At 36.0% G+C, this 25,281-nt stretch overlaps 1 protein-coding gene across 5 annotated transcripts; it reads right to left on the reverse strand.

Annotated features, from left to right (window-relative positions):
* Positions 1 to 246: 246 nt before the first annotated feature.
* LOC113545685 (6-phosphofructo-2-kinase/fructose-2,6-bisphosphatase) lies at positions 247 to 23,568 on the reverse strand. Of its 5 annotated transcripts, XM_026945136.3 has the most exons (16): positions 23,314 to 23,447; positions 19,715 to 19,963; positions 17,223 to 17,348; positions 16,832 to 16,928; positions 16,282 to 16,348; positions 15,993 to 16,067; positions 15,295 to 15,351; positions 14,440 to 14,561; positions 12,840 to 13,047; positions 12,015 to 12,161; positions 10,524 to 10,628; positions 9,437 to 9,566; positions 7,671 to 7,733; positions 6,577 to 6,641; positions 3,701 to 3,826; positions 247 to 2,686 (listed from the first exon to the last, which is right to left on the reverse strand). In XM_026945136.3, exons 2-16 carry the CDS (start codon positions 19,803 to 19,805, stop codon positions 2,627 to 2,629), a joined length of 1,539 nt encoding a protein of 512 aa, XP_026800937.2. In that variant the 5' UTR covers positions 19,806 to 19,963; positions 23,314 to 23,447; the 3' UTR covers positions 247 to 2,626. The 5 variants fall into 5 exon arrangements, with proteins under 5 accessions (XP_026800937.2, XP_026800939.2, XP_053096553.1 ...); XM_026945138.3 differs by lacking the exon at positions 19,715 to 19,963 and having other exon boundaries at positions 23,314 to 23,568; XM_053240578.1 differs by lacking the exon at positions 3,701 to 3,826 and having other exon boundaries at positions 23,314 to 23,440.
* Positions 23,569 to 25,281: the final 1,713 nt, after the last annotated feature.

The following is a 25,281-nucleotide window of genomic DNA, read 5'->3' on the forward strand; positions in this document are numbered from 1 at the left end:
TTTCCAAAATACATTTAGCTATGTGTTTTAGCTAATACATTTTCATTCTTATTTTCATTTTAAGTATGCTATGCTTATATTTTACCTCAATATATTTAACTATAAGTTCATTTTTAACTAAAGGACATATCGCCTGAGTAAGTTTTAGCCATAAGTACATTTCATCTAAATATGTTTTAGCTAAGTATGTTTTAATAATTTATGTTATAGCTATATATTTTTTAACCAATTACATTTAGTTGTGTATTTTAGCTACTTTGCTACGTATGTTTTATTGTTTAAGCTAAGCAGGTTTTTAGCTAGTATGTTTTCAGCTATTTTTTTTACCTTAGTATATTTTAACTATAAGTAAACTTTTACCGAAGTGTATTTTACCTGAGTATATTTTCCCCGTATATGTGTTAATAAAGTATGATTCTAGCTACATAATTTTAGTTTTCATAATTTATGGTCTTGGCTAGTTAATTTTCAGTTAAGTATGTTCTACCTGGATTTTACCTCAGTTTGTTCTAGCTACAGTATAAGTTTATTTTTACTGAAATACATTTTGCCTGAGTAATTTTTTTTTTTTTTTGCCATTTCATCAAAATGTTTTAGCCATGAATGTTTAATCAAAGCGTTTTTAGCTAAATATGTTTTAGCTAATAGGGACCCCAGGGCCATAGGTGCAACACAGAAAGCAGTACAGAAGATCTGACTATATTTTGTGCAAACTATGTGACAGATCAGTGTGCAAACAATAAATTACATAAAATAATAACAGCAGCGTAAACCAGTAATGGTGCAAATCACTCAAGGGAAATAAAGAACATATATCTACCTAGCAGCATATAGATGAAGTAGCATGTGGACTGATGAAGTAGCGAGTGTCGTGTGGTTGTTTTCGCCAGAAAACGTGCATAATGGTGGACGTGGAGATTTTGGACTTGAACTGTTTTTGAGTGATTTAGCTCGTTACTTCACCAAGAAACGTAATTTACCGTATATGGCACTGGGATTGTACAGAGTTACAGACGATGACACACACAAACAGGAGGTATAAAATGGTGAGTAATGTTCAGTTCATGTTCAGTGTTTGGTTTCAATAAACACATTTTCCTGACATATTTTTCTACACACTTCACATTCTCAGAAAAGGCATTAATTTGCTGAGACATCAGTCATGTCGTCTAACAAAGGTCTAATATATAGTACATATACATGTAGTGTGTGTGTGTGTGTTTGTGTGTGTGTGTGTGTTCATGTGTGTTTGTGTGTGTGTGTGTGTGTGCCTAGACCTAGTGCACCCATGAAGTTTAGTCAATTTATTCATAGTTTATTAAACTCCATTCAGTTCAGCTCAGTTTTCTTTATCACGGTGCTTTAGCTCCCTCTGCTGGTCATTTCAGAGAGTGTCACAAATTTAATAGACTGACAAATTCATGTAATAAAAATAATTCTGTAATTTTGAGCCACTAGGATTGAGTAATATGACAATATAATACAATAGATTATATTTTATAATATATCAATATATGGCTGTAGTCAGAGTTGGTGATAAATTATGACACAATACACATATGTCTTGATATAATTGCTATTTTTTAAAAAATGATCAGAAGATCAATTCTGATTTGGAACCAGCAGATTTGATGTGAAAATGTTGTGCTTAATTTTAAAATTGAATTTATTATAATTATTATGATCATTTTTATAAATAGTTTTCTGTCATATATTATAAGAATAGCTTTAATATTGTTTGAATTATTTGAATTAATTTAATTAATTTATTAATTTTTTATAATTTATTTTTGTAAACATTAAATAAAAGTATCATCAAAGCAAGTTTTTCTTTCTTTTTTTTTTTTTTTTTTTATACACACAACACTGCTGTTTTCCCGGCAGTTTCTGAGCAAACTATCGTGATGCATATTGTGTATCATACTGAGCATATCGAGTATTGTGATATGATATTTTTGTCAAATCACCCACCCCTATGAGCCAGTATATAAAAATAGAAGATAGAAAAGAACTTTGTGTTTTGGGGTAAATAAATATATATATAAATATCACCCTTAACACCTTTGAAATGGGAAATGTTCAGAAATATCCTGTTTTCCTCGGATTCCCATGACCAGCAAACCTGCACGATTTCTTTAACTAGTATTCGGGAATGAATTATTAATTAGTGTAATTAATTTAGAATTAAATATCAGTGTGAATTAACCAATTACCTTTAGCAAATGGAGCAAGCTTGGGGTTTGTAAATGTATTATTATTATTATTATTATTATTATTATTATTATTATTGAGGTTTTGACTCTGCACTCAGGCTCATCTGTGACTATATAAATAAAACTCTAACATGAATGTTAGCTCGCGGCTTTAACATCACTTCTCCATCCCTGCAACTAGGAACTACATCCTAGAAAATCAGTTCCAGTATCTTACCCTGTAAATACTACTCAAGATCAGACCAACCTCTGTTTCCTGACCTTGTACTGCAGTCCTCTTTAACACTGAGGAAAAGGCATTTCACTGTGATGAAGCCCACAGAAGCTGCCATAATTAACTGATTACACCTGAATCACTGTAATTAATCCCAACTGCTTTAATAATACTTGACTCTGTCTTTTCTTCTTGGCCTTTAGATGTGATCAGGAACTGTCAGGAGAGCGTCTTCATCATCTCGATCCACGCTGACGTTCTGCAACATCACATCACATCACATTCAGCTTTGCAGAAACATGCACGGGGCTTGTAAAATGTCTGACAATGTTGAATAAAATTATTTAATGTAATAGGTAATTGCCAAAACAATCCATAGTCTCTATAATTTCATCATTTATTAGTATTCATATGAATTAATTGTTGATTAGTGTTATATTATAAAGATATTAAAATCATCTGTGTGTAGTAAATACATCTGAGTTTGCTACATTTTTTAGACAATTTATATAAATTATAAAAATATACAAAAAAGGCTAATACAATGATATCAGAATGAGAAGATGGCAAGCACTGAAATATAGCTAAAAGAAATCTAATTTATTGGGCAACAGTATGGCTTACACACTCATTATTCAGCAGCCTATAGAATAGCACTTGATGCAGCGCATCCTGTTATTTTGAATTTTGTTTTTATATTGTGCCATGACAGTTTCTTGTGTGCGAAACTTAATCAAGGTCATGACATCATATCATATCATTAAAAAAAGCAAAATTCTGACAAGGTAATCTTCACTTTCTAGCTCTTAGTAAAAGAACTTTTATACTTTGCTGATTGTAGCAATAACTTGTAAATATTTTATTGTAAATAAAGTACATTTTAACCTTAAAAACATATTAACAAAAATCAAGAATTTAAATATTTTATCATTTAGGCCTGTTTCATGCAATAACTATTTATTTTTTATGTGCTATATCTATTTATGTGATTAATGTTAGAACTGATATTAATAAATGCACGTTTGAGAAGCAATTAAGGGGTCCAAGCACCCAAATCAGTCTTCAGAGTTTTATTAAGTCCAGGATTAGCAGTTATAAAGTTTAGCCACGTTGTTATCATTGTTAGGTTTTTGTCATGTGTTTGCTGCGCATTAGCTGTTGAACGTGTAAAATACAAACCGAGCAAACGCATTACTAATGAAAGGTTTGGAATTAGAGTGTTAATTATTTCTGATTAGCTCGATTCTGTCTCATCTGTATCTGATCATGATACCTGTAAACTAAGCTCGGCGAGGTCAAGCTCTGGTAGGTGTGGGGCTTTAGTCGGAATGGGACTGGCCATGGGCTGAACACGAGTGTGTCGATACGCTGGAGTGTGACTGCGCTCAGCTTCATCACTCTGGTGAAGAGGGAAGTTTTAAATAAATGCAATTCAAATTGTAAAACGGTAATACAAAGATTTTGCAAATGTACTCAATCAACCAAGACCTGTTCGGTGCCTGACATAGAGACAGTATGACAACAAAAGAAAAATGTTTAAATTTGAAGAGTAATACATTTGGAAATGTATATCAAATGTCAGTCTAAAATATAATAGTCAGGTCAACTCTGTTAACGAACTCAATTTCCCAGAACACACCGCGGCCTACAGACATGGCCGCCCCAGACACACTTTCCCATTACCGCTAATTCATTCCCAATCACCGGACTTCTGATCACACTCATCTGTTCTCAATCACCATTACTCCACAGTTTAAAAGAGACACACAGTGCGAAGTAACGCTCAGTTTGTATTTTGCATCTGAACTTAACAAACCTGTTGTTTCTGTGATTGCTACTCATTTTTGACGCTGATTGTTTCCTGGTTTTTGTATCTTGATGTTTCCCTGTGTATAATGTTTGCTGATCACAGCTGACTATAGCCTGTTCTTTGACTTTCACTTTGCCTAATGTTTGGATTTGTCTTTCAGTAAATACCTCTACCTGCATCTGCATCCATCTCAGCCCACACCTTCTGGCAATAATTACGTAAAACTTATGTAATTATGTAAAACTCCAAATAATATAATATAAAATAATATAATAAAAACCTAGCAGCATCATGGGTAAATATGTAATAAACATGGTTACCTTTAAGGACTAAAGTAAAACCAGGAACTATCGTAGTACACCATGATTTAACATGATAAATTTTCATAAAGCATTTGCTCATTTAGTTTTGTAACAACTCCACAAAGCTAATTAACATAGCTAACATAGGCTTTTGCTGCGTTTTAGCTATAATAGCCTCATAGCTACAGTTACAATTAAAGAAGCAATTTTAGACATAAAACATGTCTTGGCTGATCAGCAATACATTTGGGGTTAAGGGAAATTTCTCTAGGTTTAAATGTTGGCCAAACTATTTTAAAAAGATTTTTACGTAACTGACAAGTTAGTTACTAGTTACTAGTGTGTGCGAAAATTCACATCATAAATTATATACACAGTTCTGTGCAAAAGTCTTAGGCACATGTAAAGAAATGCTGTAGAGCAAAGATGCCTTCAAAAATAATGAAATTAAATGTTTCTACATTTAAAAAAAATCCTATAAAGAGCAGTAAACAGTAATAAATGAAACAAAGTCAATATTTGGTGTGACGATCCTTCACTTTAAAATAAACAGTATCTGAGGTGCAGTGTGTGCAGTTTTATAAGGAAATGAGCTGGAAGTGTTACTGAGCATCTTGCAGAAGCAGCCACAGTTCTTCTGGAGACTTTGACTGTCGACTCGCTTCTTATTTCTGCAGCGAAACCCAGCAGCCTTCATTCTGTTTTTATCTGAAAAGTGTCTCTTATGGAATCTGCTGCTTTCTTTACTGACATACAAACATTTTTCTGTAACATTTCATTTTGGGCTGGAAAACTAAAATTTGGAATCTAAAATGTTTTTGTACTGAATCAATAATGTAGAAGTCAGAAAATCTATAACAAAGTTTGTACTAAAAAAAAAATTGGTGCCTAAGACATTTGCACAGCACTGTACAGGGGCAAGAAATGTAAAATCTAGTAGAGTATCAGGAACAATAAAACATAACTGTGCGAAAATAAATAAAAAAGAATCAGAACCATTACATTTTGGGATAAAATTGTGATTTTGCCTTGTAAAAGAAAGATTAGAAAAAAATTAATCACTATACTGCTAGTGAAGATCACTTAAAGGCGCTATATTCAGAGACATTAATTGGGATGATTTTGTGACCAATCAGTGATCTACACTGATTCAAGCTCCGCCCACATGCCCTGGTTAATTTGCGACACTTAAAAAGCCCTAAAATGTAACTTCATTATTGTGCTGTTATAACATACATATATATATATATATATATATATATATATATATATATATATATATATATATACATAAAAACAAGAAAGATAATGTTAAGATAGTACTCGGAATCATCTGGGGTTGAAAATGGGAGCGTTTACATGGATCATGGGTAAGAAATGTAAAATCAAGCTAAGTATCAGGAACAATAAAACATCACTGTGAGAAAAATCACTAAAAACGAAATGGAGAAATTAAATCATATGATAAAATTGTGACATTTTCTCTAAAAACATCCTAAAACGGAGCCTAGAAAAGAGAGGGAAAGTTTGATAGTCACTACATTACTGAAGATCACTTTGCTGTAATTTCTGGTAGATAACTGTGACCTTTCTGTGACCTTTGCATTCGACCAATCAGTGATCTGCATTAATGCAAGCTCCGCCCACATGCCCCTGTTTGTTACACCTGGTTAATTAGCTGAGCTGTGCATTACAGTCACAATCACAGCAACAAAAAGTGCTAAAATGTTTAATATAATCATATAGTTATATATAGCTCTTATAGTTTATATATTTATGTTTATTATTAATAAATTAATATATTATAATTATTTTTGTTTTTTTAAACTTTGTGGCCATTTTCCATGCATAAGTGCTGAGCAACAGATCATAAATGTTTGTTTCATAAATACTTGCAGATGATTATTTGCTGATCCAATAACTAGTATGATGAGGATTTAACAGATTAGCAACAGTTTAATAATCGTCTGTGTTTCCCGAGCTCTGTGGGTTGCTGACCATTTTTGGATATGTGTTTATGAACAGTAGTGAACTCACCGCAGGCCTGTCTCGGTGTGTGTTCACTGCCTCGACGTTCAGGAAAACTGACTCGACTTTACAGCCTGAGGACAGAGAGAGAGAGAGAGAAATAGAGCAAGACTGTGTGAGACATTTGTCTCTGATTACAAAGAGATCATTTTGAACAAAATTCTTGCCTTGATTGTTGTTATTTCATTTTTATCAGTATCATCTATGCAAAAAAAATTCACAAAACATGACCTACTTCATGTCTTGAGAGTCTGCCTCTGTAGTTTAGCACTTGAGCTACAAAGCTAACATTGCTAACAAATAGCAGAAGATTATAGCTAGCAGTTTAGCATCATCTGAGCATAAATCACCATACAGCCACGCCTCTTACTGCTAGCTACAACAGACTCTCTGAGAGCCAGGAATTCATACATATATGCTAATAACCTTTACTTCTAACGTTAGCCAATCTGAGCTAAACTGACAGGATTTCTGTGAGAAATTTTAAGTCATATTCTTAAATATTACTTAGCCTAATTTTTACTGCTGAAGGTAGGCCGCTATGATAAGGTAACGTGAAGGGATATTTTCAGTAAACCTGTCAGACCCTAAGAGCTTCTTCAACACCTATATTTTACAGAGCGAGCTAGGTGTTTAGCTCTTTATTCCTGTAACAAGCCCTCAGTGCAACACTAGCCAGCTAGCTTATCTAGCTAACGTACTCCAATGACAAAGCCACGTTGCAAAGCTAGCTAGCTTTTTTTTAATAGCAAGCTAACATCACAAAGGTTTTTTTTTTAGTTTTCTTGTTAACAAACAGTTTAATCTGCGTGTGTAAATATGACAGTCACGCCTTCTTAAACGGTTTTGTAGAGATGTTCATTGACAAATTGTTATCTATAAATATTGACCAAACGACGCCACAGAGCTAAAAACACGTGTCGTAGCTCCAGTTTGCAACGTTAGAAGAGATTCCCTTAGCCTTTCTCTACATTAGCATCACAGCACTCGTACAAAAATAGACACTCAAAACAATACACATGTCTTGATTCCTCCTATATAGCCAAACTTCTCTATTTCTACACAATTAAGTAAAAGTAAATATATTAATTAATGAGACTTACCGTAAGCCACAGGCGTGAGCTTCAGTACTGTATGAAGAGGACATTTTAAATACGGCAGCTCATCTAAAGAAGAGGAGAAGAAACACTGAAAACCATAAACATTAATCTTACAGAATCACTTTATTTACTTCTTGTTTTCCTCGACTCAAGTTCTCAAGCCCCACCCATTTCCCACCCATTAAGTTCTACTGGAACAGACACCATTTTAGGAAAACGTTCGTAATGCTAGAATGCGTAAAATCAATTATATGTGTATTACCCATAATGCACTGTGAGCATATGTCAGCTTTCGTGATTGTGTAATGCGATAAGGTGTAAAGTTATCACAGCAATGTTGAATTCTCGATTCTGATTGGTCAAAAGGTGTTGATTAATTGTCTATACCAGCAGTTTTGACAGTAGCACAGCTATAATCTACAGTTTTATGTTAATGTGCTCGTTCGAATACATTATTGTTTCTATAGTAACAGCTTAGAACGGGACTGATGATATGGGGAAGTTTTTTTTTTTTATTTAACATTTATGGAAGGAGTCTCCAGTGTCAGCGCATTGTAACAGTCAGAGGTAACTTAACTTTAAGATTTCTTACTTCTTCAGGACGTGTTTTATTCGTTACATATAGCCATATATTTAGATTTTTTTAGCCAATCAAATAGAAAGTTAATAATGCTAACCCCATCCTGCGATAGTCGAGGTCCCCTAGATGTCATTGTTCAGGAAATGAGCCCTTTGAAATGTAGTCGTAATGTTTAGCTACTCTCAGCATGTCATTTAGTCCATATATGGAAATGAGAACAGCTAGGAGTGGGTGTGGCCTTAAGACAAAATGTTTATGACTCCATAAGGAACTCTTCAAGTATAAAGAAAGAAGTCGTTATTTTCACAGAATTTGTTTAGCCAGCTAGCTATCATTAGATAACCTGACAGGATTTATGTAAACTTTACTGCTAACCAGCTAGCTACAACAGAATTTCTAAAAAAAAAAATTTTTAAAGTCATGTATAAATGTTAATAATTATCACTGCTAAAATGTGCTATTCTGAGCTAACTTGACGGGATTTCTGTGAGAAATGTTAAGTCACGTTCATTTTTTTTTTTTTACAATCATCATACCTGCTAATGCTAGGTATATGGATAACATAAGCTAACATGACAGGATATTTCCAAAAAAAAAGCTCTTTAAGTGCAGTTATAATACTTTATTTTATAGAATGTTGGCAGTTAACAAGCAAGTTAGCTAGTTATTTAGACATTTATATTTAGTTGCTTAAATCAGAACCATTCAGTGTAACCCTAGCCAGCTAGTTATATTCAATATCGTTCTTTATGGTGGTATTAGCTAGCTAGCAACTGACAGTACGTTCAGCTAACATACTCAATGACAGACCATTGCTGCAATGCAAGCTAGCTTTTTTAATAGCCAGTTATCACCACAAACACGTTTATTAAGTTTTACTGACAATCTTTATGTTAAAATGAACGCTAATAAGCACTCTTCTCTCAAACATTAGATATTACTCTGTGTTAGCGGCACATCTAAACTCCTTCATGGTGTCTGTTATGTTTGTAGTGTTTTTTTCTTTGACCTAGTTTTCTAGGTCTAGCCATTTCTGACCTAGTTTGCCAGTGTTTTGATTCACTGTTTGTCTGTAATGGCCTGGATTTTGACCCAGATATTTGAAAAAGCCTGAAAAATAATTATAAAAAAAAGCAGTCCTTTAAATATGTCATACAGACTCCCTGGAGCCTTGGCGCGTTATATTCACCTGCACTTTTGTCCAGGAAATAAGCGAGCAGACAACGCATGACGGCCTGGTGACAGACGACCAGAACGTTCTCCTGACGCTCCAGCTCCATGATCACGGGCTCCAGTCTGTGAACCAAATCCTCATACGACTAGAACGAGGAGGACGAGAGACGGAAAAAATAAATGCTCATTTGTATCTGTGAAGGTTTTAAGTCATCCTGGGTATTGTCGAATATCTAATTAGCCTTCTGGCACATTTATAACAAAAATAACATTTTTAAGCTAGCTAGCAAACAATTAACATTAACTATTGTTAGATGTTACAGATCAAGCCGTAATGATGTGTAAGCTAATCTTTCAACAGTGTTTAGCTATAACGTTAAAACCTTTTACTAGCTAAATTTTATTGTCTTTTTTTAAAGTACTAATATATGGTCATGCTTCTTGGCTTGCTAGCTAGCAAATGTTAGCTGACAGTTACTGATCTAGCCACAAGGATGTGTAAGCTAATCTTTCAGTAGTGTCTATATATTCAGCTAAGTAATCTAGCGTATAAAATCTTTATTAGCCAAATTCCGTTGATGTTATGTGTTATATGCTTATGCTAATTTTTTTTGCTAGGTATCTAATCTTACCTCGTTGAAATTCATTTAGCTAAATATGCTATTAATGATATTAGCTATGTTATATTACTGTAGTAATATAATATAGCTAATATACCGTACATTGTATGCCAATAATATACCGTTTCTCATAATGTGAATGCTTTATGCCAATTTTAATTTGCTAGCTAGCTAATGTTAGCTAGAAACTGTCGATCAAATTCAGGTAGCTAACTATGCTATCAGTGATATTAGCCATGTTACCGTAGTAATATATCATACATTGGGAGCAAATAGTAAAATATAGTAAAATTTTGTCACTGCTCAGCTAAATTATTATTATTATTATTATTATTATTATTATTATTATTATTGTATCGGACAGTGTATCTGAGCCTTAACTCTAAGTAATTACTCTTTCTTTAAAAAAAAATTTAATTATATATATATATATATTTATTATATATAAATATTTAAATATAAAGATTGGAAGTATGTAATTACCTCGCCCTTTGGGTAACGGTAGCGATATTTGTCTTGGTCTCTCAGTGCAAACTCTTCAGGAAAGTGCTCCTGAATCTCTTCATATGTCATCTCCTCACACACACCCTACACACACACACACACACACACACACACACACACACACACATTCCCTATTCAGGAAATTAGCATTTCCTATAATTTATAAAAGATATTTAGTGAATTATTGGCAGTGACATTTAGGGTCTCTGGTGGTCTAGCAGCTAAGGATCCTGCACTTTCACCACTGTGGCCCGGGTTTGATTCCGAGGCATGAAACCACCCCGGCGTACTCTCAGTGCCGGTCCCAAGCCCGAATAAAATGAGAAGGTTGCATCAGGAAGGGCATTCAGGATAAAACCTGAGCCAAATCAAGCATGCAATGATCACTGATCCGCTGTGGCGACCCCTAATGGGAGCAGCCTAAAGAACAACATTGGCAGTGATAGTTAGACACTGGTAGACTTGGGGAGCGGGTGAAAGGGCCACAGCTCTCTAGATGCCCCTTCAGTAGATCAAATGTGATACTGTGCCATCCTACAGTGGAGAAAATATGATGAAGAACCCTAATGGCTGCCCTTCAAACAAAAAAAAATGATGAAATTCCTACTGGGGTGACACTTTGTGCAAGAAAACATGATGAAGTACCGTTTCAGTGGAGAATGCATGATGCAGTGCCCTATAGGTTTCCCCTAACATGTGAGGCAACATGATCAAAATGCCCTAATGGGAGCCCTTCCAGTGGAGAAAATGAGACGTTGTGAAAAATATAGGCGAGAAAAATATGACAAAGTGCCCTCTAGGATGCCCTTCCAGTGTATAATACATGATGCAATGCCCTACAATGGATATAAAAAGTCTACACACTCGTGTAAGAATGGTAGGTTTTTGTGATGTAAAAAAAAAGAAACCAAGATAAATCATGTCAGAACTTTTCCTACTTTTAATGTGAAATTGCAAAGTACACAAATAAAATGAAAAACAATCAGAAACTTTTTAGGGGAAAAAAAGAAAAATAAAAAACTTACAATTACCTAGTTGCATACAACCTGCAAAAATATGACGAAGTGCCCTCTAGGTGCTCTGATGTGTGAGAAAATGTGCCCTCTAGGGTTAGAAAAACCATTTAAAGCCCTCCAGGTGCCCTTTTTATGTTTTCTTCCCTGCTTTTAGATCTTGAATTTCATTAGATTTATTCTGAATTTTGGCATTTGTCTGTTTTTAAAGGTGAATAAAATGTGAACATTTTCATGCAACATGCAACATGAGTGGAAAATGGTGCCAAAGTGGCTAAAGTGCACGCTGAGATGACAGGTGTTCATTTGGAGTGGAAAAAATTGTCGTGTTCAACGTGACGCCTCAGAAATGCAGCCACAAACTGCGATCAATGCAGTCATGGCGTTCTGCTAGTCTACATCTCACAGAGAGTTTTATTTCTCAGTGGTTTTGAATGTTGTCTCTGTCAGTACTCACTGCATCGATCTCATTGAGAGCCTTCCACTGTTCGTACGGCACCCCGATTCCCTCAGCAGTCTGGATCGTCCTCTTCATGTGACTCGTCCAGATCTTCAAGTCCAGGATACACTGACTCCTGATGTAGTTACCCAGAGCCGCCGCAAACTGAGAGAGAAAACACTTGCTGCATTTATACACTCCCTTAATACAGCGCATTAAAAAGCAACTCAGTGCACTTTAGAGGATTAGTGAAGAGCAAAACCTAGCATAGCATCTTTATAAACATTATCGTTTCTAAATTAACAACTCATTCACTTGACTTGCACTTGGATCCTGGCATAATTTAAGCTTAATAATAAACAGATTTGTTGTTGTTCTGGAGACATTTTCTATAAGGAGATGTTTATATAACATTAATGGAAGGAGTCTCCAGTGTCAGAGCTTTGTAACAGTCAGAAGTAAAGCTGTAACTTTAAATTTTCCAACATCTTCAGGACAGAAGAGTTTATGCTTTGTAGTTATAAACGACTGTTTATAGATGCTAGAACCTAAGTGAGAACAGGAAGCAAATCGTTTTGTGGACGTTCCACGACAATGAATGTAAGTATAAATGGATGATAAGTATGACATTTTGTTCTATAATAAATAAAAAAATTGCAATAATTGTCAAATCTCTGTAGTACCAGAGAAATAAAACACTTCAGGACATGCCGTTATAGGAAAATAATCAACTTTAGGGTGGTAACAGTAACTCCACTTCATCTCACCACTTTCATATAACAGCATCGGGTTTTACTCCTTACGTAGGTATATAATGGTATCATGAATATAAAAGGTAAAAACCTTATTTCCACGCAGTGAGAGACCCGAATCCCCGCCGATGCGGCCGAGCAGGTTGAGCTCGCTCTCTCCGTGCCTGCACAGGTAGATGGTGCGTGGTGTGACGTGAATATTCATCAGGTAATAAACGATCCGGCTCTGGATGTGATCCTGAACACGATTCACCAAATACCTGCTGCCTACGTTAAAGATCTTTATATAGGACAGGTTTCTGTATGAGAGAGAGAGAGAGAGAGAGAGATGTGAATGTTACACACATGCATATATGGAATTCAGCTTTTTTTTTTTTTTTTTTGCAACAGGTGTGTTTATACCAACTTAGCCTCAGAAAAAACATATCTGCAGCACTTTCTATACATGTACGTAGCATAGCTCACATAGCAACATATCAAACTCTCACTTGAATGCTCAGTATCTCTGAGATATTTAACCACGCCTACTTCAATTCAAATCAATTCAATTCAATTTTATTTGTATAGCGCTTTTAACAATGGACATTGTCATAAAGCAGCTTTACAGAAATAAATGGATTCACAAAAAAAAAAAACATTGTAAATATGTGAATTTATCCATTTTTACCACTACACTATTTGAATAAGATCGATAAGTAATAAATAATTTGATCTCTTTTTTAAACATATTGAGCATAGCCCAGTTCATGCGTAACATTTATGCTTTTCATGACATCAGGCTTGTAAGTCACGTGGTAACATGGTACGGTAACACAGGTATTTTCAAAATGCAGATAGTTTTTAGGCTGTAAATACTTCAGGCTAATGAGAATACAGAGACTTGTACATAAATACATGTTACGCTGTAACTTGCGAGTGTGAGTGTGTTTGCAGAGAAGAGGAGAAGGAGAAGTTTCATGAGCCTGGTAAGTGGCATACAGAGAATACAGAGAATTCGAGTGAAAGTTTGATACGTTGCTTTTACCAGAATGTTGATATTCAGGCTGCAGGTGCTGTAAAATTGCATGCAAACTTTTTTTTTTTTTTGCACAAAAGTGCATAAAATAGATAACCTGATAAGATGCCAAAACAATTTTCGATGTCACTGAGGTCATAAAGTGTGTCTCTGGTGAATAAAATTTGAATTTGCATTTACAATAAGAGGGACAGTGCTGTCACACTGCATTCACATTCATGTCAGAAGTACACTAATTAAAAGTTTTTAAACTTTAGGTCAAATTCCTAACTTCCTCCACGTTTAAAGCAGGCGAGTTAAAATGGTGTAAGATGTTTAAATATGGTTTAACTCACTGATAGCTGAGAAGATAAACAGCTCTGAGTGTCTAATCTCTGAATAGTCATCTTAATTATTATGACTCTCACATCAGATGAATATAAAAATAACTGAATATATAAATGATGAGATCCCATAAAGATGAATTATACAAGAACTTACTTGTTCAATAATTTAATCAATTGAACTGAAATAAACTGAATTACTTTTTATACAACTCAATGTAAAATATAATGCAACATCTTTTGATCCTGCTACTTAATTCATACAATTTACAGATTTTTTTTTTATTGACAGATCAATCAAATCTCACAAAAAGCACATATGATTGAATGATTGAACTCTTCTGTTATCTCACCTGTCTTTTTCATCATCCAGAGGGACGTAGGTGATCTTATAGCACTCGATTCTCTTTAGAAAATCTGCCACAGCTTCCTCTTTATCACAGCCGATGTAGTCAGGGCCGCTGAGCTTCACTTGCTGCAGGGAAGCAAAAAAAACAAAAAACAAAAAAACACTACATGACATACACAAATGAAAATAAATCATATTTTACACTATTTTCTTACGCATTTGATTAGATCATAACTAAAACGTGAGGTACAACAACAAGGTCTACTAATAATTATCTAGTTCTACAGGATATCTGGCATAAAATATAGAAATGGATCTTAAACACCAGCTGAACTCACTGATCACTGAGCTGAAAACATGTACTGGTGGGCGGGGCTTAATATGCTAATGAGTATGCTTAATTGACATCCCTCTATCCAAGACTATACATGAGCATAAGAAATACTTTGTCCCTTTACAACTATTTCTTTTTTTCTGTTAAATTCTTATTTGCATTTGCATGTATTAGAATTTTGATACTTAATAGTTATAGCTAGTGCATCGTCTGTTTTTGGCATGATTGAACACCATAATTTCCACAATATCTTTATGAGTTTTCTGCTCAAGTTTTAATATTTATGTAATTGTGAAAAAATGACACTTTAAATGATACAGTACATTTTCATGTATTATTTATGTTTTACAGGTTTACAATATACGGTTGGTTTTATTTAAAAAATTGTCATTTTTTTGCAGAACGATTGATGCGCACTCTGAAAATTTATATTGCACCCTACAGAGCTGTTGTTTTTTTGAGGAACAATTGTATAAAAAAAAAAAAAAAAAAGTGTAATAGAGTTGGAGAGAGTTTCATCTTTACCTTGATATTTTCAGCAATGATCTCAGGATCGTCACACACAGACTCCACGAAAAACACCTAAAAAAGAAACAACACTTTTTTAAAATTATTAATTAATATTAGATTTAAATGGTTTCATTAGTGTGTAAAGAGAATCAGAATCAGATTTAAATGAGAAATCAAACATTCAGTGATGTGTTAAAACAAATCTATATAAGTTTAATAATCGACATAAGACGAGTTAATTATTTTATTTATAAATCATGTTTTTATGCGACCCAGAATTTCTAGCCTCACCTGGAAGAGAACAAAATTTTCTAATAATAAACATGTTTTTTTTTTTTTGCTATTTAACAAAGAAAATTGTATTAAATGTATAAGCTTTCTGTGGAGACATTTACGGAAGGAGTCTCCAGTGTCAGCGCTTTTTCTTCAAGACAGACCAGTTCATGTTTTTCTCAGTAACATTAAATGTAACTATAAACTGATAAAAAAAAAGTATGATGCGTTGTTCTTTAATAAATAAGCAGTTGTAATTATTGATTAATTATTTATTATTATTCACTGTTGTATAAGAGGAATAAAACACTTTATTCTGTTATTGGAAAATAATCAAAATTGAAGTGTTAAAAGTAACGTCTAGTTCATCAGAGAGCTATATCTAATGCACGTGTAAATGTTTTGAAGCAGAACTGATCATGTTCAGTTTTTTTACTGACCTTGTAGCCGTTCTCTCTGGCGAACGACAGAATGACCTCCCTCCTCTCACGCGTTGTGTTTGTGGCATCAAACACCTGCAGGCAAAAAGACTGATATTTAAAGCCAACTTCACAAGATAAAGGTATTGTAACCTGGAGGCTGTACGCTTTCTTTATTAGCGTCATAGCTCCAGTGCACAAGTAAAGAAGCACACTTCATACACTAAACCTGTCTGTGATTTGAGGTAAAAAAAAAAAAAAGTAAATGTCATTTTTTTGGTTGAACTGGTGTCGTTGTTGATGCACTCACCGCCACTTGGCCATGCTCCTCACTGAAGTAGGCAGCTACGTCTTTTAATGCAGCAAGTGCACAAGCTCTGAACACAAAAACACACACACACACAGCTACAACAATAACAACAACACTTCACACAACATGACCTCATGTTTTACATTCCAGTGCAGAAAATGACATTTTAGCAAGTGAAAATATCTTGAATATAGTCAAGTCTATCTAGTATTACAATAAAGAGATAAGATTATAACATTAACGGCGTTACAGCCAAACCCTGGAATAATTCACATAAAATTTAACAGGGTCGCTATCCAAGAGGACAGCTGGGAGACCAAGATAGCAAAATTGGCCGTGCTGTCTATGTGGGAGGGGCGTACTCTCTCTCTCCCCTGTCAGTCATTGAGACACTAGCCAATCGTGGGCACCTGTGAGCTCAAGTATGTGGAAGACGGCGGATAGCACTTTCCTTCCGTGTGATAGGGGAGAGCTGGCTGGTGGGTGGAGATTAAGCAAAACTGAATTAGGGAGAAAATGGCTAACAAAATTCAACAGGGTCAACTCTTACTTGCGAATCTTCATGGCCTCTTCGTTGTCGGGACGGAAAAACTCATAGCTCTTGTAGGATTGAACAGCTTCTCTGCGGTACTGTCCAACGTTGAACACTGTTAGAGGAAAGGGAAGAAAAATCTATCACAGATACAGTGCTGATCAAAGTCATTAGTCTTGTAGATAGTTATAGTTAAATCATTATGCAGATTTTGGAAATAAAAATAAAGATTATTAATAGTAGTACCAAATTTGTTTGGTTTCTATTTTATCTTTTTTTTATTTATAGTTTAATAGTTTAATCTGTCTTACTGGTGAAATGATAGTAATCCGCAATTAATCCGCATGATGATAGTAATGATAGTAATCCGCATTCAACAAATGCTCTACAAATTCTGTTTATTACTTACCTTTCGTGGGAACGCCGATCCAGTTGAGGTAGCGTGTTAGCTTTTTGGAGATGTAGGTTTTTCCTCTGGCAGGCAGACCGACCATCACGATCATAGTGGGTGAGTTTGTGAACTGCGGCACAGATGCTGGAACACGATAAAAAGATTTTTTTTAAAAAAAAAAATGAAACCAACAACATGTATGACATTAGAGCGTGGGGCGTGTGCGATTGCCGAGAGCCAGAACAATATCGGCACTAGAGCAAAGAAAATCTCAGACATTTAGAAGCAGAAGCCTTTATTTGTCACATATACATTACAGCACAGTGAAATTCTTTTCTGCGCATATACCAGCTTGTTAGGAAGCTGGGGTCAGTGCGCAGGGTCAGCCGTGATACTGCGCCCCTGGAGCAGAGAGGGTTAAGGGCCTTGCTCAAGGGCCCTACAGTGGCAGCTTGGCAGTGCTGGGGCTTGAACCCCTGACCTTCTGATCAGTAACCCAGAGCCTTAACCACTGCTCAAAGATTCCTAAATTAAGAATTATCCACTGGTGGCAAATTCTCCCCACATTTCACTCGTGACTTAATTTACATTATAATACCACAGCTCTGATGAATTCTCTAATCTAACTGGTCAGAAGGTGATGAATAAGTTTCTATAACAGCAGCTCGGACAGCAGCTTTCTACAGTAACAGGGACTTGTATAGCGGATGCTCGAGGGCTGTAGTCTAAGACAAGTCCAAGACCAGGACTAGCCAAGATCGAATCAAGACTGAGTCTTAAGACGGTCGAGGCCAGGTCAAGGTCGAGTCCATACACACACACACACACACACACACACAATCACACTCAACTAAACACCATTCCACTCCTTTTGCAATTTTTTCACATTTCTTTCTGAAATTGCTGCTAAAATACTGTAATCAAAATACTGTACTGACCACCAGCATTTCTGCTGCTAACTAGTAAGTAATGTTTACATTTACAGCATTTTTTATTATTATAATATTCTAATATCTTTTTGCACTTTATTGTACACGAGGACTGTGTACTGCTCGGCGCTGCACTGTCCTTTACTGTGCCTGTTGTCCTGGATCAGTAATTATTGTCTTGCGCTGTTTGCACATGTGCACTTTATGTAGTCCTGTGTAGGTCTGTGTAGTCTCATGTAGCTCTGTGTTGTTTATGTAGCACCATGGTCCTGGAGGAATGTTGTTTCATTTCACTGTGTACTGTACCAGCTGTATATGATTGAAATGACAATAAAGCCACTTGACTTGACAAATGAAAGTGCGAATGAGTGTTATCCATCAAATCCTTTTCGAGGCTGAGACTTTGCTTCAGCTAGTGGCTTTATTTGAGCATTGCGCCAATAATTAGGCTGTTTTCCAGGAAAAGGTTCTACTTCTTGTCAAACGTTGTGCATGTGAAAAGAAAAGACAACACAAGACCATATTTAGAGAGACCAACACCCAAGACTGAGACAAGTCCAAGTACAAATGGCAATAATTCCCGAGACAAGTCCAAGCCAATACAGAAAATGTCTCGAGTCTGGACTCAAGCCCTAAAGCCCTACAAAGCTCCACATAATCTAAGGCTAATAATAAATGGATTTTAAAAATGTGTTCTTATTTAACAAAATAAAAAATGTGTTTAATCAATGACATGGCGAAATTTTCTGTAAGGAAGCATTTAGATAACAGTGGAAGGAGTCTCCAGTGTCAGCTTTAGGTTTTCTGACATTTTTTACGAGGACTTAATGTTTTGTGGTTTCTTGGTAACATGTCAAGCTGCATTTTTTCATCTTATTAACTTCAACAGAAAGAAAAAGAGAGGCTGATGAAGGAACAACTGTTTATAACTACTAAGTAAGAACTGGAACTAACTTGTTTCATGGATGTTCTACAACATTTAATGTAACTATAAACAGATAAAAAGTATGGGATGTTCTTTAAATAATAAAAAAGGTCATCACTGGCAAATCTCTGTATAAGAGGAATAAAACAGTTCGGTATAAGAACAACTCCGGCTTCATCACACCACGCCGTCACTCGTTATTTTACTTTAACAGCACAACATGGAGTGTTTTATTCTTTATGTAGCTTTGTGTACATAATGTGTTCTTATGTGTGTGTGTGTGTGTGTGTGTGACAAAGGACCATGAACTTGTATCTTTCTGAGGTTAACGGCCTTGAGGTCACTGAGAAGCACATCGTGTAGCTGTGTGTTTTCTCTGATTAGCAAAAAACTCTAAACTCACAGCTGCACCATTTTATATATTAATGATCTATTAATGATACACTCTACCATGATTAAACGCACACACACACACACACACACACACACACACACACACACATGGGACTTGCCTTTTAAGTTAGCAAACAGCTGCTAAATTGAAAAATTGCCCAGTTCAAAGAGAGAGAGAGAGAGAGAGAGAGAGAGAGAGAGAGAGAGAGAGAAGGTGAGAGCATTAAGGAGAAGGAGAGAGACGTCACTCTGCTGTCACTTACACCCGCGTCTTCGGCTCAGCTTACTGTTCATCCATGGTACCCAGATCTTCTCCAGGGGATTCTGGGAAAGTTGTCTTTGCAGCTGAGCCATTTCAGTGTGTGTCTGTCTTTGTCACAAAGAAGTACAGGTATCTAATCAGCAAAGGATAGCATGTGTGTGTGTGTGTGTGTGTGTGTGCAGGGGCCTGTTCGATAAGGCTAAAGTCTGAGGATTGGACTTCCTCTGTCAGCCGATTCATCTGGGTTACCCTATTGTGCACACACACACACACACACACACACACACACACACACACACACGTTCGTCTTACTATCCTTGTAAGAATTGTCCAATGATATAATTATTGATGCAGTTCATTAATGGTATGCCTAGACTTAAATCTAATCTTTGTTCCACTACTACCAATGACTAATCACCACTGGTGCCAACAACTAATCTGTGATCACCATTGTTTCTCAACGTCCAGTCACGGCTTACCATTGTTTCCAATGACAAATCACATATAACTATTGATTCCCAACATCCAATCATGGCTTACCACTGTTTCCAATGACAAATCACGGATCACCGTTGTTTCCCAACATCCAATCGTGAATCACCATTGTTTCCCAACGTCCAATCACTGATCACCATTGCTTCCCAACGTCCAATCATGAATCAAAATTGTTTCCCAACATCCAATCATGAATCACCATTGTTTCCCAACATCCAATCATGAATCACCATTGTTTCCCAACATCCAATCACTGATCACCAGTTTCCCAACATCCAATCATGAATCACCATTGTTTCCCAACATCCAATCATGAATCACCATTGTTTCCCAACGTCCAATCGCTGATCACCATCTTATATCTTATAGATGTTTTAAATATGTTTTAAATGAAACAGTAAGGGTAATGCTTATAAATTTATCAGTAGTGTTTACATTTTGGCAATTATCATCTTATATCAGAACTTCCTTTCTGTCTTACTCCATAAGAACAGACATAATAACTCTTTCTCTCATGTCTGGCTCATGCTAAGACCTGTGGAGTTTTTAAAATCCCATTATTTTTCTGGGAATTTATTCATTATTATTTATTGTCAGAATTATACAACTGCTTTTAGACTTTTATACTTTTCTTATCACATGGCAAAGGAATCCATGTCAAATGTAATCACAAATACTGTATGTTAAGCCGTGTTGAATAGAGCTCACAGCTCCAGGGTCGCCGGTTCGATCCTGAGCTCGGGTTACTGTCTGTTCACGGTTTCACATGTTCTCCTGGCATTGGTTTCTACTGGGTTCTCCGGTTTCCTCCAACTTCCCAAAAACATGTCGGTTCTGGCGACTGGTGACTCTATAAAGCCCCTAAGTGTAAACGAGCGAGAGAATGTGTATTCCCACCTCGCACCCGGTGTTCCTGGGATGGGCTCCGGATTCACCACGGCCCTGACCAGGATAAAGCGCTTACTGAAGAGGAATAAATGTTCTGGATAGAGATTATGCTGAAGTTAAACTGGTTACAGATACTGAAGATTCAATCAGACATGAAGTTCACGTGAGTGGGATTATAGGTGATTTAATCAAACCAGGAGATAAGAAAGTGCTCAGTGTTCCAGGGGGATTTGTGATTGTGATTGTGGACATTGGACACTTTGCTCCTCTACATGTCCCTGATGTTCCTGATGTCCCTCCACACAGTGAACAACTCTGTAAATCGACACTTGAGTTGCAGGAACTTGGCAATGCATTTCAGTGGTCTTGGCACCTCTGAGTGATGAGCATTCAGGGCAATGAAAGACAAATATTAACTCACAACACTCGTTATAGAGCTAAATTACACTGCCGGCATTTTAAACACCAGATTAACGATCATGAACTTAATCTTCGATAGCCCACTGGGTCTTATAAATGATTTAAGTGCAAAATCTCACTCAGTCAGAGAGGACGTGTTTCCTTACACTCTCTACAATCTCTGCATCAGGATTATTATTATTATTATTATTATTATTATTATTATTATTATTATTATTCATGCAGGCAGAGTGTTCACTCACAAAAAGATTAAAAATGCCTCAATAGCAGCGGATACAAAACAATGAGAAAATTCCTTTAAATAACATTCCTGAGTCTTTGAGAAAGACTTTCTCTTCTGAGAAATTCTGAGAAAACCTGAGAAAACCAGCTGCAAGAACTTCTCTCCAGTATTAATTTTATCCCGGAGCAGATTGATTCAGGAAGAACAGCAGAGGCCACAGAGCTCGACACCAATAAGCGTAATAAGAGAACTGATTTTCCAAAAGCAGATCCTTATGCAGTTGTAGTGTCATTTGTGTTCACCTGATATGACATTTTCAGATCTGTATGTAAAGTAAATGACATTTGAAACGCAGGTAATGTTTCTTTCACAACAATCTGCGTACAGATTTCAGATAACTAATAAAACCTACATTTAGAATTTTTTCGCCTGGCGCAGCCCACTATAACTAAACTTCACCTCAAAATAGAAACATTACAATACTTCAGAAAATCATATTATTATAATTTTTATTAATAGCAGCAATAATAGTAGAAATATTAGATAAAACAGGGGTTCTTACATGCTTCAGTGGATAATTAAAGCTTCCAGAAATGTTCTACTCAGACGCTTTCTGATAGATAAAACACTCTGTTCTACACAGAACCTTTAACGGTTCCTACAGATGGACAACTGAAGAACCCTCAAGGGTTAGAATTTGTCAGTCAGTTTAGTATTAGTATTATTTTTATTTATAATATATACCGTAGATCAAACACAGTTTCTAAGTTCATCATAAAATAACTCAATATTTATTAGTAAATGATAATAATGGATGAATATCAGGACTGTTATTATTATCCATCCTGCTTATCCTACACAGGGTCACAGGGAGCCTGGAGCCCATCCCAGGGCCTGGACGCAGTGCCAATCCATCGAAAGGCACAATTTGGAAATGCCAGTCAGCCTACAACACATCTTTGAACTGGGGGAGGAAACCGGAGTATCCAGAGGAAACCCCTGAAGCACGGAGAGAACATGCAAACTCCACACACAGGGCAGAGGCGGGATTCAAACCCCAACCCTGGAGGTGCGAGACAAGCGTGCTAACCACTAAGCCAGAAGAAATAATAATAATAATAATAATAATAATAATAATAAAAATGACATTATTAATAACAAGGCAACAATTGTATTATATAATTATTTCAATATTACTTTTTAATATTGTTATAAGATGAAAAAAAAGAGATTAAGAAATAAATAATAGAGTAATAATATCATTGTCATTATTTTATTTTGTTTATTGTATTATAATAATATGAAACTAAAATGGTTCATATGGCATTAATTGTGTAATTATAAAATTGTATAATAATAATAATAATAATAATAATAATAATTAATAATAATTAATAAATAAATAAATAAACAGTGCACGTTGTCACAGCAGTAAACAGTAAATCGAACCCTGCGGTCTCGGGCCTGTGTGTGACCCGTAGTGACCCGTCATCGCGCTCCCATGCGGCTGCTGAAATCTGAGCCTTAAATCGAAACCCAAAGCAAACTCATGCGCAAATCCTCGGTGTCCTCACCTGTGCTCTCACAGCGGACACGTTTTCTGGACGCTGGCTTTCTCACCTCCATGTGCTTCAGTGCAGCAGAGCAACGTGGACGTCAAGTGACCGGCTGCTCACAGATCTGTGTGTGTGTGTGTGTGTGTATGTGTGTTTATAATTATCCACAGAACTCCCCACAAGCTGCTCAGCCCACAGGAGTATCAGATATAACCACGGTTGCCAGATTGGAATAAATGTGTCAGATTGGAGTGAGTGATTTACAGCTCCATCAGCTGTAAATCAAACTGTAAAATTTGATTTCTTCCGCCATTTGTTTAAGCACGAGTGATCCAAAGTACAGGAACCTGTGCTGGAACCTGATCAGCCCATGTCTCTGTCTCAGCACTGACCTTTGCCCTTTGACACATGTAAATGCCTAATACTACAACTAGCGGTGTTGTTATCATGACTTTAACAGTTAACAACTTGTGTGCTTTTGAGGAACAATCCACCCTGAATGATTTGCATATTAATCTTTAACACATAATCTTCAATAACGTGTCAGATTTATTTTGTAATGAAATTCTGATGTCTATTTTAAACTTTTTTCATCGACAGGGTTTTCACTTTGGTTAATGGTTTACTACATTACCCACAATTCTGTTCAAATACCTAAATACCTGCTGATAGTGATGCAGTAGGATTTAGGCCTCACTTCATTTCTAGCTACAGTGATGCAGCGGCACTTTAGTCCTTTTTGAGTTCAGAGTTCCCCAAACTCGTCAAGGTGGATTCAAGCTGTTCTGGCAGCACATGATGATCCAACACTGTACTAACACACTTCATGTTTGTTTTTCCTTTAATTTGTCACAAATATTGCAATGATATGCGTCATCTATCTGCCGCTTTGACAGAGTGTGCCAACATGACTCACCACGCACTGATCGAGAGCGAGTCATCGCTAACCCCAGGGGCGTCACTGATCAACTGTTCAAATTTCACAAGCCCAGCTATTTTTATCTCGTAGCTCTATTCCTGGAGTCAACAACATAACGTGCTATGAAAGCTTGACATCTGATGTGTCCAATGTTCTGTAGAACGGAGTGTGTGTGTGTGAGTGTGTCTATAGTATCTGTGTGTACATCAGATACTATAGACATCAGGCCTCATTTATCAAACTGGATATGAGAGAATTTATTCGTAAATCGTTCACAGGAGCATGGGGTGTTCATGAAAATCCAGTTATTCCAGGAAAAAAACATTTGTATCCTTCATTTCGTATCATATGTTATAATTGTCGATGAATTACTCAGATTTTATATACGGATTACGCAGTCGAGTCGTTTATTTATTTCAGTTACACACCTATTTTATCTCAGTCGTTTCACATCACTGACTTGAAGGAAAGTGATTCCAAAACTAATCCATACATCAACATAAATAAAACTAGCTATTCAATTAGGACAAAAATAAGGGCACCCTCATGTTTTTTTTTTTGAAAGGTGGAGGAGTTAGTGTGTGTGTGTGTGTGTGTGTGTGTGTGTGTGTGTCTATGTTAGATGACATGCTGCCATGGTTAAGCTGCGTTATTGAGAGCTTTAGCACACGCCACGCTTAGGAGGCGCTCTTTCACCGTTTAGTCACCATTTTGTCATTTTAAACTCTCTCTCTGAGCTTTGCCTTATATGGAGTTTTGTAGGCGTGGCTAAACGCAAACCAGCTGTACCGTGAAAGCGCTTGCTAATTTAAGTTATTATTAGTAACATATGCAGTAGGCTTAAGTTTGGTAAATGTGGTGTGAATTTGTAATTTGGTCTGGCCTACAGAAACATTTCCACACAACTCTACTAAAAGATTATATAATAATAACTGAAGCACAAAGTCTTCCTCTTAATCATTTCTATAACATCGAGTCTTTTCAGTTAAGGCAATGAAAAGTCAGTATTTAAATGATATTGTGGTGAAAATGACCAGCTCCATTTTAACAAATACTTTATTTAGCAT

Source organism: Pangasianodon hypophthalmus, chromosome 16 (genome assembly GCF_027358585.1).
Source record: "Pangasianodon hypophthalmus isolate fPanHyp1 chromosome 16, fPanHyp1.pri, whole genome shotgun sequence".
Taxonomy (NCBI): Eukaryota; Metazoa; Chordata; class Actinopteri; order Siluriformes; family Pangasiidae; genus Pangasianodon; species Pangasianodon hypophthalmus.